Source organism: Cyrtonyx montezumae, unplaced genomic scaffold, assembly GCF_038088225.1.
Source record: "Cyrtonyx montezumae isolate F1298 unplaced genomic scaffold, pur_monq_1.0 scaffold_36, whole genome shotgun sequence".
Taxonomy (NCBI): Eukaryota; Metazoa; Chordata; class Aves; order Galliformes; family Odontophoridae; genus Cyrtonyx; species Cyrtonyx montezumae.
The window spans coordinates 12,772,389-12,793,418 of NW_027072041.1; the positions used below are offsets into that span (position 1 = coordinate 12,772,389).

A 21,030-nucleotide genomic window follows, 5' to 3' on the forward strand; every position below is an offset into this window, starting at 1 on the left:
GATTGATCAGCACTGAGCTTGGTGATCAGAGATGAGAAACGCTTTCTTACAGTGTCCTTGCTGTTACAGAAGTGGCATGCCACAAGCTGACTTTCAAATCCCAGGTCTGAGAGCCAGTTCATTGCACACTGTTGCAGGGGATGGAGCTTTTGAGTGATCCCTGCACTCACAAGCCACAAGCAGGAGCACTACTATCCATGGCTGGGGTTTCTGAGAGCCACACATTTGCCTACACGCCTAATGATTGAAAAGATGCCCGTCATTACCATCCCTCAAGCATGTATCTGTAGCCCAAAAATGACTGGACTCGTGGATTCTCCCATAGGTGCAGGTGAAATGTAGCTGTACCTGAAGGGTGGCTGACAGCTACAGAATAAGCTGCCACGTGAACCTTATTTAGATCATGATACTTCTCTATGTTGCTGTAAAATAAAGCACTACAGTAATATTCCTGAGCATCACCGAGTTGCTCCTTAGCAATCTTCTAAGAATTTACAGTGGGTATTTTTTGTGGATGCTGTAGAATTTTCTTAAAAAAAAAAAAAAAGAAGTATTCAGAGATACACAGCTGTGATCATATTAACACCACTACATAAATTGCACAGGGTTTACTTTATCACTTGGATTATAGGTTCATGTCTTTCACGGAGGCAATAATGTATTGCATTGTATTGTGATACTTTGGCTTAGGGAACATATTCCTTTGGTCATTCAGTAAAACAAAACTTAGATAAGTATAATTTAGGTAGCGTATATGAAATTTTATCTTCATTATCATGCAAATGTGGTGAGAACATAACATTTCCCAAGATGTCATTTGACTATTAGGATCTTTAGAAAATGGCCTCTCAAAGCCACAAAGCTAATATTCCAGAAGAAAGCTATATAATGCCTAAAAATTGTCTATCCTTATTCAATATGAATAACAAATGTAATAGGACAGGCCGTTATTAAAACCACAGAAGAATGTGTTGACCTATTGGTACGGAGGATCTTTTTTCTGGTTTTTTTTCGTCTGTGATGAATTCTGAGCTTCCCGTAGTGTAGAGGAGGAACGTATAAATACAGATTTCAGAAATCTATAGGAAAAAAAAAAATGTTGGACAGTAGCCAGAAATCTGTTCTTCTCTGTTTCGGTGTAAAAATGAAATCAGTGCATATTTATACTGATGACTATTTTTTTATATGTAATAATGTGCCTGTGTTAAGTGGTATAAATACAGTACTGCCTGCATTGTGCACAGATTGTGCATCTCCAGTACTTTCTGTGAGCTTTCTTGTGCCGAGATTTGAGACCATGAACATGCAAGATAGGCTCTGGCTAAATATGAGATAATCTCTTAAGTGGGGAGTGCGACTTGCTTTCTAATTCTGAAATGAAAGAAGAGTCTGAGTGTCTCGGAGCAGCCCATTATCAGTGTTATTCAGTTGAAGAAAAATGCTGGACTTAGTTGTATGCGTGAGCTACACAGGGCAACAAGACCCCACAAATTTCTGGTAGTAAAAGAGATCTTTTGCAAACAGCTTCGGCCTTGAAAAGGAAAGGCAGAACACAATTGTTTGTAAGCAATTAAAATGAGGAAAGGAAATCTGATCTCTTCAGGTGGACATTCTATCTGGGGAAGAATAGAAGAAAAGGAGAAAAAAAAAGAAAAAAGAGTATTCAAAGCATGAATAACATTGTGCCATTAAACAAGAGTGGACGTATGTGAAAAACACAGTGAAGATGTTCGTAGGTCTTCCCACAGTTTCAGATATGCTCTGTCGGCGTTATCAGGCGAGCTTGAGTAAAATAAAGGAGTTACATACACTGCAAAGTTATCCTGCAAAAGATTTATCTCGCAGGGCAAAGCGGTGTTCTTGCGGCGCGGGGCCGGTGCTATCCAAATACGTACATAAATAATGAAACTCCAAAGTCTGTGGGTTTTTTTTGTTGCCGATTCAGTTTTCAGTTGGTATTTTGAGACTGGAGGAACGACAGAGACGTCTGAAACGTCGTCTCCTTTTCGTGTCACTGAGACGTTCTTGTTTCACCAACACGCTGCTAAAGATAAAAGGCGGTTGGGTGCTGTTTTGCGAGGGAGATCTTTTCAAAGTCCAGATATTGCTAATGTGACAGACACCGTGTAGCAATTAAAAATATTTCTTACCACCTCGTCCCTACCTAAACGTTTTTTCCCTCCACGCGTCATATCTGGTATCTGCCCTTCACTCAGAACCTTTTGATGAATTAACTGGCAAACTTCCATCACATGTAAGAGACTCTGGTGCTTTTTTTTTTTTTTTTTTTTTTTTTTGAGAAAGAGAGCTATGATGTGACATTAAAGTTTATTTATGCCTTCTTTTTTTTTTTTTTTTTTTAAGATGAAATGGAGTGTTTAAATGATCAAGAACTCCCAGACAATTGTGATTTGATGCAGCACTCTGAAAAAAAAAAAAAAAGGCTCTGATAGAGCTTCAGAGCCATAGCTCAGAGTTGCTGATTTTCTGTCACATTTGTATTTTGAGCAAAGATGGCTCCGGGTATGCTCCAGATAGCCTGCTTAAGCACTGCATGCAGCAGGGTCATCATTTCAGCCCCAGCTCATTGCTGAAAGGGCACTGGGTGGTGGCATTCTTACTGAATAACGTGCAGCAAGGACCAAACAATTAGAGTCATCCTGCTCGGCAGAGTCTTATGCTTTTCCCACCACCTTTTCTTTCCACAGAAATAAAAGCAATTGTCCTGTGGAAGTAGAGGCTAAACCCCTATTTGCTTGGGAAAAGTCAATTTTTACTACATGACATAGGGAATAATATTATTTGCATTGAGTTGGATTTCACTCCTTTTGTGTGCACTCGGTACATTTTTTATATTTTGAAGCATTTTGCGAAGTACAATCTGAGTGAAGTTTCTTACACCATCATTGTGAAGCGAGTGCTGTAGAAGAAGAAATCTGAAATTTCAGTGTCACTATATCTGGGAGATCTGCATGCATCTGTGGAAGGGGTAGCAAGTCTGTAGTCTGAAACTGCACAAAATTGAAATTAGTTATATAATGTGCATTCGCTGAGGCACCTTATTTTGAAAGAGAAAGCCTTCCTGCCTTCTGCTCCTCTTTCCTATATACTCTAGTAACCTGTTGAAAGAAATATTTCTAAATCAGGTAGATGCATCCTGCAGGAATAAGCATTCTCTCGTGCTTGGCTGGCTGACTGAACACGTATGTATGCCAGCATGCTGCACTGTGCACATTATCGGTGTAAAATTCCCACTTAGGTGGGGGCAGCCCCATTCCTGTAGCACCAGAGACCTGCTAATGCTAGCAGTGGGGAAGCGTGCCCCTGTCCCCCCCACACACAGCTGATGGGCAGTGCTGGGGGAGCACTGCTCATGGGGTTCCTCTTCTGCCAGTGACACTCGTGTAGCACGTGCACACACACACTTACGTGTGCTTTGTGTGCACACTCAGCATCCTCAGGACGACGATGTGCAGCATGCAATTAGGGAGTATGATGAGGGTTTAGTTAATTTTTGGTGGCTGGCCCATATGCAGCTCTGAGCCCTGCTTGGTGTGGCACCAGGCTGCCTCGTTGTGCCTCCTGCTCCTTAAGACAGCTGCTTTGGGCTCTGTAGCACACAGAAAAAGCGGTGAAAGACGTCTCATCTCAACAGAAGAAGGTGAGCACCTTCTTCTGTCCAGTTTTGCTCTGCTCAGGCTGGGCTCTTGGGGTAAGGGTAATGCACGTACAGGTGAAACGCTGCAGCTACTATTACTGGCTTTTGCAGAGCGCTGAGTTACTGTTGAACGAGGACTTCCAGACCCACTTATCTGCAGTTCAAATCAAGCCCAAATGCGTGTGTGCCATTTGGAGGGAGATTCGGCGGGGGGGTTGTGGGGGGGGGCACGCGAAAAGAAAAAAGGCAGTTCGCTACAAGGCTCTGAGGTTACGCTGCCGGCGTTCGCCTTCAGTTATGAGAAAAGGGTGGAAAGCAGCGAACCGCGGCGCGCTGGGGCAGCGGAGGCCGCGCAGACCCACTCGCGGAGTGGGCACGGGCTCCGACCGGCTCCGCGAGCCGCGCCTGCCCCGCGCCGCCGCTAGGGGGCGCTGTGTGCTCGTCCTCGGCCGCCGCCGGCTCCGGGGCCGCACGCCGCCCGCAGCCCGAGCGCGCTGCCGCCGCCGCGCCGCGCGTGGGAGCGCGGGACGAGCATCCTGCGCGGCACCTCGCTGTTGTTTTCCACCAGCACCGTGGCTCTGGAAGGCCGCGTCTGCGCTGAGCCGGGGTTCGGGTCCCTCGCCAGATGTGCCTGCAGTTGGCAGCTTCAGAAAGGAGCCAGGGAGCGCTGGGAGCTTTGGTAACTTATTGGCACAGAGGTCTGGATGGGGGGAGGGGGGGTGATGAGCGTGGACGGGAGTGGAAGTTCACGGAGCGCATCCTCTGTTGCTGCACAACCTGTGTTGGTTGCATGGAAGGCACGAAGCTGTTCCACAATCAAGCTGCTTTTTTATTTTTTTTCTCCATGCGCGCACTCTCTCGGTTGTGTTATTTGTGAAAACGTTGAGTAATCAAATTAATCACGTTAATAGAAGCAGGTGTTATTTCACAAACATGGGGAAGATGATATCAACGTTAGGCTTGTAAGCAAAATAGTAGCATTATCATCCCATTTCTGCTTTCCACAGCCAGCAAAGCACTGCCAGGACCAGTCGTTCCCCGTGGTGGTCCAGCATGCAGGGTTGCAGCTGTGAGGCTCCAAGCAGTGCTCGTGCCCTCGGCAGGATCTGCCCTCCAAAGCAAGATCCTTCATCCCCCAGCACTGCCAGGTGTATTTCTGGCTCTGTGTTCCACTGCTGCTGGTTAGCTGTGGCTGACTTCCACTTAGCTTGTACATCTCAGCGAGGGAAGCACGCTAGGTGTGTGCATTGACCACTGTCTTGCCTTATTGCTGCAGAAATACGGCTGCTGAGAGACACTCACAGGAACCAAAGCTGTGGGCACGAAGCTGCTGCAACGTTCAGCTCTCTGAAACTTCATTTCCTCACACAGCAGACGTCATTTTTTTGTAAACTCCCCAAATGCTGCTCTGGCCATAACTGTGGGCACGGAAAGGCAGATGGATATAACACCGCATCACGTTCTGCACAGCAAACTGAGAATATTTTCTGTGAGTCCTGCCTAATCTCTTGTAAATACCAAAGAGATTATGAGCCATCTCAGTTACCAGCATTAAGCATTACAGTGGGCGCATAATTTTCTGAGATGCACTCCTGGAAGTTACTGCACAACTTGAGAGTACACAGTAGTGTGTTGGTTACAAATTTGTGGACTTTATAATTATTTCTGTGTAACAGTGCAGTATTTTTTGGATGGTTTGATCTCCAAGATGACGTGTAGCAATTGATCTCCAACAGGAGCAAGCGTTACCTAGTTCTTTCTTTATTGGTTCATGAGCACAAAAAAGGGAAAAATACTTAATCAATACAGAACAGCTCCTTTTGTATTCACCATTTCATAATTTAAAATCTTACTTTGTTAGTACTAACAGTCTATGAGCAGTGAGATGCCAGAACTGCTATAATAGGATTTTCCCCCTCCTAGCAGGATGTTGCTCATGGCTATAGAAAGTTAATTTCAGATCCTGATACACTTGCATTAATTTTTGAGACATTGGCTGAGTGCAGTACAGTGAAGAAAAACATGAGCAGCACACCACTATGCTGTAGCTAATCGTTTATTACCTCAAGCCAAAGGAAGCAGTGTTAATGTGCAGGCCACAGTGTCTGGGAAAAAAAATTAAAAATAAAAGTAGGAAACTGACAGAAAAGGTCTCCCGGTTTTCCTCCTGAGGGTCTTGAGAAGAGGACCAAGAAGGAAAAGGAGGAAACAATAGCTTCACCGTGTCACAAAAGCTCATGTTCACTGTTGTTTAAATCGGTCCTGGAGTACTTGGAGACCGCCTTGGTACACTGCAATAATATTTTACTGCGAGACTGCAGTGCTCACTCAGTCATCCCGCTTCTGCTCTAAGAAAACTCATCTTTATGATTGTTTAGGAGCACGGTTTCGACTTGGAAAGCAAGCGGTTCAGATGCCTGTCATCTGCGATACGCAGCGAACCTCAGGAAAGCGTTGATATTCTGTGGAGTATTTGCTGACAAAGGGAGCGTGTTGTCTCCTCACTTGGCAGTAAGGGATCTGTTGACTCCACAGCTATGTAAAAACCTCTCATCAGCACCTATTCTAATCAGCGGGAACTTTACTATAAATCATTATCCAAAAAAGCATTGTGCTACACTTTTATACCAATACATTTATTTTGAAATTAATAGGGAAAAATAGTACAGAGCCTGTGCTTGAGATGGGCTAATAAGCGTGCCCATGAGACTTTCCTTTTTAAGCACTAAATGAAAGCTTTTGCATTGCTAACAGGCTACAAAAGTTGCTTAGGTAATAAGACTCTTTTTCTCTTATCAGTAAAAAAGAAAAGGGGAGGGATGGGATGGCTCAAGGGATTGGTAATCAGATTACAAAGTCTTTCACTTCTAGGTCACTGGTTCAAATCTGCCCCCTGTTTAGTAGTGACCAAAAGCTGTTCCCAGCTGATGGCTTTTCAGTAGCCTTTGTGAAATGCATTAGTGATCTATATCCAATGTCTAGCAAAAATCACTGCGAGCAATTGTGTTGGGAGTCTCAACTGAGACCCTTTAAGTAGGAATAAATGACCTACTCACACACTGAAAGGTTTGGCGTTTTATTTTCCAGAAAATAATTTTAATAAGTTAGCGGAGCAGTGCAGCTGAATCTGCACTGTCACAGCTGTTCTGGGCTTAAATAGCGGATCCTGCTTCCCAGGACTGTCACTGCCACTTCTCTCTAGTGTTGCCTCTGAAAACTGTTACCAGCTTTCCTGAGAATTGGACCGCTATCTCTCAATTTGAGTTGAGTGATATCACTCCAATTTACTTCCATATTAGGCTGGAGAGATACCATCGTAATTGCAAAAAGAATGAGAACTAAGAAGAAAATTACTGAATATGTTCATCTTAGAAGAAATGTCACACTTATTAGCAAAATTGATTTTGACATATAGAGTGTGAAAACATTTTTATTGATGGTTTTAGTGCTATATTAATGCCATAGAAGCTATGAGACTGCAGCTCTGGTAGGCTCTCACTGCTGCATGTGACTTACATCACCAAAACGTGCTCAGAGGAGCTCTGGGAGAGTGCTTTAAAATGCGTGACTGAAAATGAGGGGAAAGAGAGAATACTGCCCAGTTCCTGCAGGAGATCCCTTCCGTCTGTACATTTGCTGGAGCCAACTCTTGCTGGTTTTACAGTCGGATATTTAAATGATACCTTCACAGGCTTTGCTCTTGTCAGCATTTTGAAGTGCTATTTTCCTTCGGGTAGGGGAGTGCTAGAGGACAGTCGCTGTGAAATGTAATTTGTGGTTCGTAAATACATGAACCTGAAATGACTGTTCTGTGTGCTGGGTTTGCTTCCGTGGGAATCGCTTTGTCAGTTTAGAGGTGTTTTCTTTTCGGTCTGTGGGGATGCACGCAACCCATTATGAAACCGTGGCTCTTTCCCCAAAACTAAATAAAGAAAAACTGTATTTTGTTTGACACAGTGGGAGTGCTGCATCGACGCCACTGTAGATATTTTTGTACAGAGAGCAGAACTAGATATTTCATCAATCATAAATGAAGCGTGGTTTGATCAAACAGATCGCATCCACCAGCTCCCTCATTACCCACATAAGCTCTGCCAGGACGGCGCTGGTAGCTCTCAGCCTGCAAAGCATGGTGTATGTGCCTGCTGGCAGGAGCTCAGCTCAGGCCTTCAGGCTCTGTCCTGTGTGATGCTGTTCACATGCGATGGACTCTCTGTAAGGCTTAGGATTCCTGTGAGCGCCCGTTGTTTTATCTAGCTCCTTTTTTTACTTCTTAATTTTCATGGAACATGTGCATCTGCTCTCCTCTGCCAGTCTTCAGAGTAACTGGAGGGGATAAAAGATGGTGAGAGCTGTTGTGGAGGGTGAGGAGACAGAAGGATTTGGTGCTGGGAGTGTCATTATTACGGTCAGCATCTTCAGAGAGGAATTTGAAAGGAGACCACAAATGTTAACCATGTCAGCTGTGCTCTGCTCTGCACTGAGCACACCCTGGGTCCTCAGCTGCTCCTCACATGTCTTCCCCTCCAGACCCTTCACCATTTCAGTCCCACTCAGAGGCTGGTGGGAAACCAGGAGGTCAGAACTGGCACAGGTCAAAAAGTACAGGTGTGGAAAACAGAAACCCCCAATTGATACGTTCCTGTATGTCCAAAATGTACCTTCTACCAACACCACAGATCATGGAAACCCACAGGATTCTGTGTCTTGTCAGAGCATGCTGACATCTGCATGTCAGTCCCAGAATCATAGAATCATTGAGGTAGGAAAATACCTCTGAGATCACCAAGTCCAGCTGCTAACACTGTGGGGACATGGGATCCACACTGCACAGAGCAAGGGGAGAGGGGGGAGAAGCAGCTTCATATGGGGCCACTCTATCCAGAAGCGAGGTTTGGAAGCCAGAGCCATTCCTTCCAGAAGTTCACAAAAAGGTTACAGGGGGAGGAAAAAGGAAAAACAAAATAGAGCTGAAAACATGGGCTGCACAGCTGTTAAGCTCAAAGCAGCTTCCTTTCAAGTCTGCTGCGAACGTTTGCTCCCGTTCCACAGGGGAACACAGGTAGTGTTCCAGCTGCCACTCCAGCCCTACTGCTTTGGGACACACCAGAAGTGCTTCAGGAATAGGGCCGACCCGTGGGACCGAGCTCCTGACAACAAGGTTCGTCTGCACCTCGCTTTTCTCATGAGCCCAGCCAAATTTTAGGAAACATGAGCTAACAGAGATGGCATCCCAGACACCCAGGGGCGATGCTGCTTGGTGGTTCAGCTCAGGGCTACCTTTATGTGGCTGTGGGAGCCGTGTCACACACTGGAGAAGTGCGAAACGAAGCCTGTTGGGTTGTTGGGTTGTTTAACAGGACTTTGGACAAAAAAGGAACAGAATTGTAGCTTTTGCTTTTAGTGTTGCTCATGAAACTTAGGAGATCAGAAGGTCGTGGTGGATATCTTGCTAGTGATGTGTAATGGTTTGGAAATAAACACCAGGGGTGGCTCCAGCTGCCTTTGATCTAACTAAATGTCTATTATGTATATTCTATTTAACTTATTTTAAAATTAGGCAAAGAGCATACAAGAATGCTTCTCTGCATGCTAGATGCCCGAACTTCCAACTGTGTGCTCAGGACCAAACAAAAGGAAAATGGTTCTCTTTCAAGAAGCTTATCATTTGGTAGATATATAACACAAAGCAGGCACGAAATGCTGTGGGAAAGAGGAACTGACATTCTACCTTATCCCATGTTCTTAGCATTTTTGAATTTTTATTGATGAGGAGCAGAACTTGCAGATTTCACACAGTGTCTTTTGCCTGTGATTTTATTTTTTTTTTTTAAGTGGAACTTCTTAAGTCAAAAGTGACGAGCTCTTGGCTTAAAAAGATGGATAAGTAGTTAAATCCACGGTAGGCCTTTTTTACAAAGCACATCTGAAACTTTGAAGAGCTTGTGCAGGAAAGCTTAGCAGACACCAGTTGGAATGTTGTGCAGGGGTGTATGATGGTCCCAACCTTGTAGGACCCCGGTGAACTCTGTAGGCTCCTGTCTCCAAAGGAGAAGGTTGTTCAGTAGCACTGGCTGGCTGGCCACCCTGCTGAGCACACTCCCTGGCCATCCCAGCCTGCCCACTGGTACAGCCCACCTTCAGCAGTGACCTAGTGAGGGTTGGGCAAGAGTCTGATCCAACATTTTCAAGACAACGCCATAATTTCCTAACATTTTCTAATGGTCATAGGAACTATAGCATTCATTGTTCTCTTAGAGTGTCTTAAACGACGCTCTTCATTCTTCTGTTGACTCATTACTATCTGGCATAAGTTGTCTGACTGATAATGTGTCATAAATTCCTGGGGATGGTCTGTGGTGTTTGATTAACCAGCTCTTAGTGAGGGCAGCAGGAAGGTAGCAATGCGCACTCTCCTTCAGGTTATTCAGCAGTAATCATGGGTGAAGACCGTACTTCAAAGGATCACGAAGCACATCAGGAGGATAAACACAAAAACAGCATTTCTTCACAACCTGGAGTAAGCAAGCTACTATGCTTTTATCACCAGCAATGCTTGTTTCCTATGTCACCAGCTTGGGTCCAGAAGGCATCAGTGAGACCACTCATCTCACTGAGGCAGCATTCTGGTCCCGTTTCACTCCTAGAGGTACTGGGATTGAAGTCAGCTGTTGGGGCAGTGCCCCTGCTCTCGGACAGGGAGGTACGGAACTGCCAGGTCACAGTTCCAGGCCCAGCATCTTCAGGGAGCAAGGCTGTGTGCTTTCTTTGCTAGCACAGCCGTGCCTGACAGTGACAGGTATAGACTGGGGCATAGACCAGACATTTAATTTTAATGTGCACTCGTTATGAGTGTCTGTTCTGTACTTTGAATTGCAAGATCTTTATCTGAATCATTTGTCATACTGGATTAGTTATACATCCTTCAGAGTGCTTCACAAAGGCCTTGTATTTATGAGATTTTGTCCTCTGTGAAGCCGCCTTAGCTGTACTGCTGCTTCCCAACTCTTAACTGAGTGGAAAATGTTTGATATTTGGTAGCGTGTCCAATGTCTGATGAAGAGACCTGATAAAAATTTATTCAGTATTTCCCTCTCTGCTTTACTACTTTTGCAGACTTTGAAGATTTCAACTCAACTGCAAAGTACTTGGTTTAATTTGATACACACTCTTGTTTGCTGAAGGATCTTGTGTGGCAGCAGCATATTAATGGGACTGGAAATGGAAATGGGTACTCTTCTTTGGTTGAATGCAATAGTAAATCATAACTTGCCATTCCCTGACTGTGAAGAGAGAGAGATGTTCATGAGTTTGTGACGCCAGAAACTTCATTTTACATACCTTGTATCCCAGACACCTTGCCTGTGGGGAGACAAAGCTGAAGCTTCCAAGGATGGGAACAATGAGTGCTGTCTTATCATCTTGCAGAAGTGGAAACCCATCTGTCTGAGTTTAAATAACAAGGGTGTTAGACTCCATGTCCATCTGTGAGGTGCTGAGCTCAGCATTCAGTTTTCCCCTAGTTTCTAAGTCAGACCTTTTCAGGAAAAAAAAAAAAGTATATGCTGATGTGTACCCATTGAACAGAAGTAGGGTCAACTTCTTGAAGCTCTTGCTCAACCAATGTTAATAACCTGAGGAGGACTTGCACTTAAACTTATGCAATTTTCTGTTTCTGTAAATATGAAGTAAAGCATAAGCAAACTGAACATTTCATTGAAAAATGCATCATGTTAATATTTGCATAAAACTTATAAAAATTTCCAAGAACTGTTCAGATCAAAGCAGTGAGGAAGGAATACCATTTTGCTCTGTTGCGTTCAGTACTTAATGCAAAACAGTTATTTGATAGTTTCACATTCATTTAACTAATGCAATTGTTCACTTGTAGACTGAGTTCTGGATTTACACGTTATTAAAACATAATAAAATTATTTCCATAACTTACTTGAGGACACGTTTTTCATTAGATATGAGCCATTACTTTCATGATGGTATAATATCAAAACAAAAATCCAACTGCTTCTATCATTTGACTTTCAAGCCTGGTATATCAATGATTTTGTTAAACTCTGGCTTTCAGAAATGGCTTCACTAATTTGTTATCACAGAAATTTAAGTTTTTGTTCCGTATTTACTTTTATCTCAGGAATATTCAAGCATCTGCATATTTGGTTCGAGCATAAGGTTTTACTGGCAAAAATGCATCAGTTAAGAGCTTGAAAAAAATCCATTGCCACCTCCAGCCAAGGTAACTATGTTTGCAAAACCTCTAGTGCAGGTTTTCAGTAGCAGTTCCAACAGGAGAATGCTTTTGCTGGCTTAGCTTGTGTCATTTGGAAACGCAGTGCAGCTTCCTGCCAGAGAACCTCCTGCATCTTTATTAAGGGGACTGCTGACAGAAGCACAGGGCAAAGCCAACGCAGCAGAGGATCTTCTGCTGTGCTGCTGGTTGAGGCGAAATCACACGCTCACAACTTCTTCCACTGCCCAAGTACAGATCAGCTGTGAACAGAAAATGAGCTGCGCGTCACCAGACTAAGACTGTTTTTCAAGTATGATTTTCCTGTAGCTCATGTTCTGTAGGGGATGTAACCAAGATACCTTTAAGCAACCTGTGTTGGAGTAATGGATCGAATATTGGATGCTTTTTAGCATGAACTGTGCCAAACACTGCACTTGTGAATTTGGGCTGCTCCCTGGCAGCATGAGTTGCCCTTGTGGAGCTCACTAGGGTAAAACTTGTCCATTTATGAGGTCTTGTATTAGAGGCAAGCCAATGTCTCCATTCTGCAGTCAGCAGCAATATGAAGATTAAAAATTAAATGAATCAGACTTCACTGCATGTCCCCAGTTGAGGCAAGTGGAAGTTGTTCACTCTGCAAAAATGTTGTGGGGTTTTTTTGTTTGTTTGTTCGTTTTGTTGTTGTTCTGTTTTTTTTCTTGTGGCAGTGAGACAGAGAGAGATTTCCCCAGATGTGCAGTTCTGGAGCAGCCGGTTCCTTCCTGCCCATCAGAAGCAGCAGCAGCTAGTAGACTGCAGCCAGGCCTAGCTGATCCACACATCTGCTCCTCTGTGAAACTGAGGTTCCTCAGCAGCTGGAAGGCAAATGTCCCAGCAGCCTTTACAGGCTCACTCTGCTCACTGGTGGCAGCGATGGGGTCCGAGGGGACAGCATGGGGCTGTGTCAGGTGAGGGTCGGGAACAGGCTCCCCAGGGCAGTGGGCATGGCCCCAAACCTGCCAGAGTTTGAGGGGAGTTTGCACACTGCTCTCAGACACAGAGTGTGAATTTTAGGTCCTGTGTGAAGCCAGGAGTGATCCCTGTGTCCTTTTCCACCTGTGAACTGAAATATCTTGAGTTATGTTAAAAATGATCGGATTTTGTTTGCTTTAGCAGAGCTTTTAATGGAAACGTCTTGATTTAAGCCCTCTTATCTAACTTAGAACTTTCATTCTGTGAGGAAACTGTATGCTGATCATTTTGCTGTGTTAATTTCTTGAACATCAGGAGTCAAACTCGTGGAAGAGGAGGTAGCTTTTATCAAGGTTCAGAAGCTGTGCATGGTGACAAGGACACCAGGTAGAACTGTGCAGAGTTCATGTCTGTGCTGAGTTTCCTTTTGAGCTGTCACACCACACAGACAAGCTGAGAGGCTTGGTGAGAGAGGTGAGCCAGCCTTGCTACCCAAAATCCCATAGCACCTAGTAGCACAAAAGTGTGTGTTTGTGAACTTGGTGTTCTCCAGGTTATTTCAGGCCCTTAAAGGCTTTTCTACTATGAGCTCTCTCTTAAGCCAACAGGGAGAAGAGAATCTGGAGAATTGCAGTATTAAGTTTCAAGTTTTAATAAGGAGTGAGCTGGCAACTGTGGTATTAGAGGTCCCTGAGTTCTCTTTGCTGTGTTCACGAAAGATTACTGGCAGAATTTTGTGTACAAGGTGGGATGACGAGAGAGTTGGTTTGGGTTCTTGGCTTTTGATTTTTTTAATCGAGCTACGCATAAGGGACAGGACCCCTGCACTTATTTTAGAAGTATATATTTTGCTTATCGTGATTTATTTTAAAACAGGTTATGTGCAGAAATTATCAGTAGAGGTTCTGAAACGGAAATAAATTTACATTGTAATCTGTGACAAGTCCCAGACTCCAAAGCAATCTGTTATAATGCTCTCCTACATTATTATTGCTACAGTGTGATCTACTGATTTAGAAAGCTGTCATAATTGTACATGTAGCGTCCAGTAGGTCTTCAAGAAAAATGTATGAAAATACTTGGCTGTGGTCATTCTATGATTGTGTATGCAAATGTTTTCTTCTGGTCTTCAAAAACTGAGATACCAAATGCTTTGTCTACTGCCAGCAGGTATTTTAGCACATCTGTGAATAAATTAAGGGAAGTTCGTTCTCTGTGCTTACTGAAAATGGGAACTAGTTTGACTTGTTTTGGATTATTTATGATGTTTGTTATACGCTGTTTAGTGTAATTGCTCTGGAATTCTAGCCCCTAACAAATGATATTTTTACAAAAAATTGAGGCTGTGCCGAAAAACAGAGTATTTTAGAAATTCAGGAATGGTATCCAGGATGCAGTGAAAAGCCTGAGAATCACAGACCAACAAATTCGCACTACAGACAAGAGAATTATGTGCATATGGTGAAGAGTTGTCTTCCTGAGTTCAGGAAGGGCACGTACTGAAACAGATCGGTTACTTGATTTGCACGGCAGAGTGAAAGGAGAGCTGAAGAGGATCTTGAAGGAGGGCAGTCCTGCACCAAGGCCACTAGAGACTACACAGGGTTCTTAGGAATCTGCATGTCCTTCCAAAAGTAGTAAATAAAATTTTCTCACTCGCACACCACTCCTTGTGAGTGATTTCTTTGCTCTTCCTATCTACCGCTGCTGTTACATATTTTACGTAGTCCAACTGATGCCACTGTGACCCACTAGAATTTCTTCTGCATGTCTGAAAATCAGTCAGTGCATTTGGACAGAGCCTTCCAGTTCACTTTCCTCTGGAAGGAATTCAGTTTCCACATGCCAAAGCCTCTTAAAACTCAAACAAGTATGAGGCAACTGGAGACACTGGAAGTATGTGAGTCAAATTTAGTTTTGCTCCAAGCCACATTCTTGTTGTGGGCATCCCCATTCAAACATAGTACACGCCACATGAACACTGTGCTACAACTGAAATTGCAGTGGAAAGCAGGGAAAGCAGATGAAAGGTTTTCTCAGAAGATAAAGAGAAAGTGACATTTTGGGGCATTGTTAAAATATTTATCCTAATTCCTGATTACAGGTAACTCCGGGGAGTGAGTGTCTCCTAGATACCCAGTGTTGGTAGTTGATTTGATTGAGGAGATGGGACAGTCCCCTCCCTCTCCCTGCTGGCCCCCCCTTTTTAATGCAGCCCAGGATACAGTTGGCCCTCTGGGCTGCAGCTGCACTCTGCTTGCTCTCGTCCAGCTTCTCATCCACCAGGAACCCCCAAGTCTGCAGGGCTGCTCTTCAGGAGATCTTCCCACAGTCTGTGTCAATACCTGGAACGTCATTGAGTTTTAAAGGATTTCAGTCTGTACTCGTGGAAGCGATTAAGTCAAACACTTTTGTAACACTTGTCTCTTGCAAAGTGAAGGAATAAATTTTCACCCAGTAGTACATAGATAACTTTCAAAAAGGCCTGAACGCTTTCTAACTGCTTACAGTGGTTACTGCTCTAGGAACATGCCTAGTGTAAGAGAATAAATGTAAAGCAGTGATGATGCATTAAAAAAATTAGAAAACAAACTGTACTGTGGCTACGGAATAGACAGAGACGAAATAGAAATTTCTTATAAGAAAACGTGTTCAGGAAAGTCAAGGGAATCCAGAGTGGTGTATTCACTGATACAGTAATAAAGGAGAACCTGACACAGAAGTGCCTACTGAACTGCTCTTGGTTATAAATGAATTTTTGAAAGAAGGAGAAGGAATGTGAGGACAGAGGAGTATGAACTCTAAGCCATCCTATGAAGGGGTACATCAAGAGATTGTTTCCTGTAAAATCTGTTCAAACAAAAGTAGGTTGAGATTTGAAAACTGGCATTGGGGAGGAAACTAAGTAATTCTCAGGTTGTGAGAATCAGTTTTGTGTGGAACCTACTGATCTACAAAGACTGTAAAGTATAAAATGAACTTCAGATGAATTCCCTAGGTCTTTATCTGCAACTTTTGCTTCAGTAAAAAAAAAGCAGTTTGTAATATTGTAAATAGCCTGAGTTCTGTTAAACGTCTTCAGTTTTAGGACTGCACTGACTCCATGGGATAAAACTAATCCTAGGAAGTGTAAATCATGCATCCTATAGCATCCTTCCTTCGGAATTACAGACTTGTATCAAATTTGAATAGCAGCTGGCTGCTAAATTTGCAGTGCATGTTAATGTATTTTACTGTAACAATTTTATTCAGCTCAATTAATTTTTAAATTGTATGTGAATTCAAGGCTATTTTTAGTGAAGATATCTATGTTTTAACTCAGAGCTATCAGTCCACTGAATCTGAAGCGCTGATGCTTCTGTGAGCACTTCAGCTTCTTTTATCTTCTTGGAGGATAAATTAGGGTCCTTGCTGAGAAAGTCTACTTTTTGAGTATCACCTGGATCTGTTCTTTTTGGTTGTTATTATTAGTTAATATCCCACCATAGCAGAGAACTTGAGCTGTTACAGTAGAAGCTAAGTGACCCAGGTTTGACATGCTCTTTTGTGACATTTGTTTGTCACTTAAATACGGACACAATAGACTTGTTTAAGTGAACGTTATATCCTTGATTCTTTCTCAATTTCATCTGTTTTTTTTCTGTTGTTTGTTTTTCTTTTTTCAATGTCACCTTGTAACGGAATAGAAACCTACCAAAACTTACATATTCTGGTCTGAACATGATGTCACGTGTAACTGAAGCTTGGTTAACCCCTTCATTCCCTCTTCGTTCTGACCCTAGCACCATGGCTGAGTTGTCAACAAAACCTCACACCATCAGCCTCAGATTTTTTACTGATTTTTGTGAGTGAAAGATACCATTCCACAGTGTCCACAAAACTCAGCAGCAAGCATCAGTGGATGTTATATATATCCCAAGTGCTGTGAGCAAGAATGCCATCGGTCTTTCTTTTGGGTTCTCTGCTTATGAATACTGGTTGTAGAGCATTAATGACGGACTGTTTGTCTGCAGTCAGCGGTATACTGGGATTGTGTCCTCTACTGATGTTGTGCCTTCAGTCCTGTGGAAATATTTTCATTTTCCTGTTTGTTTTTTTCAGGCTGGGTCCTGAATGAATTATGGCTATTCCATTCAGTCTTGTGCTGCCAGAAACTACTTTCAGTATGGCATAACTGCTGATGAATGTAAAAATAGTCATCATTGTGTCTAACCATTGGTTGCGTGAAGAGTACATCAGTTTGATCAAGATCAAAAACTATATGATACACTCTTCCTGATACTGTATATGAAATAAAATGCTAAGACTGCATGAACTCAATGAGGAAAGGACAGGAAGAGATATTGATAGATGATTGGTAGTTCTTCTGTGTCTGTAGGAAAATGAAGAAAAACAAGTCTGAGGCGGGTCTGGAAAAGAGGGGCTCTGCACATGTTGGTTTCCTTGCAATCCAAAGAAAAAGGTGATGTTCTTAAGTAAACTGGTTGTTTGTTTTCAATATGGAAATGTGAGACATACTAGCTTGAGAAAAGATCCAAAGTGGAGATTGGTCACTGGTCATTGGCTGTGCCTTTGAAGGTCAGCCCTTCCTGGGTGAGGTCGTGTTGGAACACGATGGGCTGGTGATGGTTTTAAGCTTCGTCCAGCGCAGAACATCTCCTGATAATGGGTAGGTGTGCATGCTTCAATAACGGTGATATTTTCAGTGTTTGAATTACATTTTGTGCAAAATGATGCAACCAAATGACTGCCCAAATGCAGAGCGCTAGCACAGGAAGTATAATAATACATGTGGTGTCCTTCTGAAACATACTCAGTATACACTGATAATATACGCTGAATTAGCTGGCAGGATGTAATGCAGGTTGGGCATGTACGTCTTACAGGTCTTATTTTTCAATACCTTCTCTTTCACAGAATTTTTTTTAGTATAGTTTCTGAACCACTCTAGTGACAAGCACATGAAATGTAGGATCTGGTTCCCTGACAAAACTGCATTAGGTACTGGTTCTAGGAAGAGCCTGGAACCAGAAGCTCCTCATGTCTCTCATCACCTGCATCCCTTCAGCAGATCTTTCTGCAAATGCTGACATTATACTTAAAGGAGGAGGTGGTATTACCTTTCCTGTTCTGTAAAAATGAAACATTCACAGCATGGTGATGTTTAGTAGGAGAAGTGACTGACCACAGCCCTCCCCAAAGCAGCACCTGTGATCAGAGTTCAATTGTGTAGTCATCTTATGTATTTAACTGCCTGATAAAGAGGACTGCAAAGCTGCAGAATAATAAAAACAAACACTTATTATGTCCCCCCAGTCTTCCTTATCAACTTCTGCTGAAGAAACACAAACATCACTGTGCAGAGAATATTTTCCCTCTCTCTTTACTTTCACAAGACCGTGTTTACTTTTTCTTTCCAGCCTGACTTTCTTAAAAATTGTGGACCCCAGAGCTGTTAGGACATTTTTCCAGCCCATTCCCTACAAAGTCTATGAAATCACTCTTCAGATACAAATCTGTGGTCCTCCACATTATGTGCAGTTGTACAGCAGTCAGATCAGGAAAATTATGGCTTGTCAGCTCAAGGGAAACAATGCTGAGTAGGTCTGTAGATGTTGCCCCTACCTTATAGAGGACTAACTTGCATGTGGAGATAAGCCTAGTAATTTTTGACTGCCACTTTCTACACTGCTTTAGAAAATATAATTTTATAGTTATTTTGTAGATCTGAACCACATTTGGGGCCTGGTATAATTCTTGGGAGATTATTGTAGATGACATACTCACAATGAGTCCAAGTTCTGACAAAATAGTCTGGCTGAAGATTTGAGATCTGCTTTTAAGACAAAAAACTTTTAAGACAAATTTAGTTTCACTTATGAATGTACGAACATTTTTGTACAGCTTCTGGAGGGAGATTTATAGTGTTGAAGAAAATCTTCATTTTGAGGTTCCACCTTCTTGAGGAGCTCCAGAGTCTCATCCCAAGTTTAGCAGAGTCACCAAGTCACCTGAAGACTGCCCTGAGAAAGTCATTATTACATACAGTTCATACATTTCATAGTGGAGGAGGTTAGGCACATCTTTGTATTCATGTATTTTGTATTATGTGAAGTTCAGAGTTTAGTATCAGATGCTTTGCTGGAAATGGCAGTACAATGTTACAGCTGAAAGAAGCCCATCCTTTTTCAGTAATTGCTGTTCTGTCCTAACTTAGTGATTTTTCCCCCCAGTGGACACACCCCTAAAGGATGTCTCATCCTCTAAATAATGTATGTGCCCCATGAGAGAGTATCTAGTGAAAAAGTGGGACACATAGAAAGTTCCTCACATGAATACCACTTTTAAGAGTGTCTCTGTAAGTACTTGCCCAAAATTTCCTGAGCTTACCTGAATTCCTGAATGACATAATGCTGACAGAGCAGAAGACAGACTACTAGGCAAGGTGGACATCTGATTTTATCTGGAGTGAAGAGATCTGTGTTTGTATTACTTGTCCAGTAATGGTGAACATTTTTCACTTAAAACATTAGCTTGATTACAGTTGATTTTAAAAATATATTATGTGAACAAAAATAAAGACCAGAAACTTTCAGAATAGTGTACTACTTTTGTGTAGAATTGGAAGGCTGCTTGGTCAAAAAGGTTTGCATTTGTGGTATTTTGAAGATGCTGGGAGAGGCTTTGTATCAGATATTAATAAATGCTATTTTCACATGGAACATCTGGATTTAGGTGATTATTTTTGAGTTTCTGATGAAAAAAAAAATGTGTAATTTGCATCCCTTTTGGAGCATTGTTTTTGGAGGTGCAGCCTGTATGCTGATAAGCAGTTACTAGAGGATGAACAAAGAATGACTGGCTTTAGAAATGTTGTATGGGTTGCCATTAATACAAAAGGATGCCAAAAATTAAAAATAAAAAAAATAAAAAACCTTAACTTTAGTGTGGCATGCCCAGTGATAAAGACACTAGTTGTGAAATGTGGTTTTATAAGTATAATTCATTATACTTTCTTTGATCCAGTGTTACAAATTAGGGTCATTTGTGTCAGGAGATTAAAACCTTTTTTCTCTCTTTGATATCAAACTATTCTTTGTCAGTCCCTTTTATCTTGCAGAGCAGTGCTGAATTCCACAGCATCTTTGTCATTTTGTTTGTGTTATTTGCAGCAAACATTTAATTGGTTTTAGTACTAATATTATTTAGTCATACTGTCGTTTCCAACAACAGAGACTATTTAATATGTTACAAATGTTAAGAGGCTCTGGTGTTAGCCTGGTAAGCATATGTATAACACAGAACACAAAGAATTTTGGGACCCTGGTGGGAGTGCAAGGTAGCTAAATAGGGTAGAAAAAGAAAAGAAAAAAAAAAACTCATACAAGTCAAAGTAAGATTGTACATCTGAAAAACTACAGCAATCTACTGAAAATTAGTAGATGATAGTCTTGTTGAGTAGCTTACAGTGAACTGCGGGTACCAGCTTCCCTGAAGCATAGAAATAGGAACTTGGAAAAGCCAGTAAAAGGTGTCCTCAGGGAATCTTCCATTTTTTCACTATGATACCTTTAATCCTAGAATTGTCAAGCCACATGGAAAATAATAGGACTGAATAGTTCAGTCAGTTAAAAGTTAGTATTATTTCTTTTATCAAAAAATATTAGGTCTTTCTGTGTTTCTGTGTTAGGATTTGTATAAACTTTGAAACAAGTGAAGTCAAGTATTGAAATTGCATTACCCTTCCCTTTTTAATTTAAGACCATTATCTGTTGCTAAGCAGACAGTACCCCATAGAAATAAAGAACCAATATTTTTTTAACAGATGATTCAGCGAGAGGCAGAAGTAAAGAATAAGGTAACTGCTGTGGCGTTGACAGACTCTGTTCACAACGTGTGGCATCAAGAAGCTGGCAAAACTATTCGAGAATGGATGCGAGAGGTGAGGACTCTTTCAAAGGGTTGGGGCATATACACCCGTGTATGGTTCTATAAACATTTCTTTATCTACTAACCTCTTCCATTTCTTTAGGCTGTGAAAAGGAGCGTGTTTCAAAACCATGGGAATCATGTCCTTATACCAGCCCCTAAAATAACTGAGATGAAAGCGCTTGCTGAGCTTTGAAGCTAACAGTCAAAATAATAAGATTTGGCTCCAGTGTGCAATATGGAAGCA

At 42.3% G+C, this 21,030-nt stretch overlaps 1 protein-coding gene across 2 annotated transcripts in view; it reads left to right on the top strand.

Annotated features, from left to right (window-relative positions):
- The window catches only part of ARB2A (ARB2 cotranscriptional regulator A), a 247,419-nt gene that overhangs the window by 169,965 nt on the left and 56,424 nt on the right, over positions 1-21,030 (top strand). For both annotated transcript variants that reach the window (XM_065745600.1, XM_065745602.1), the window contains one exon: positions 20,680-20,796. In XM_065745600.1, coding sequence (XP_065601672.1) covers positions 20,680-20,796 — 117 coding nt within the window. The remainder of the gene's footprint in view (positions 1-20,679; positions 20,797-21,030) is intronic.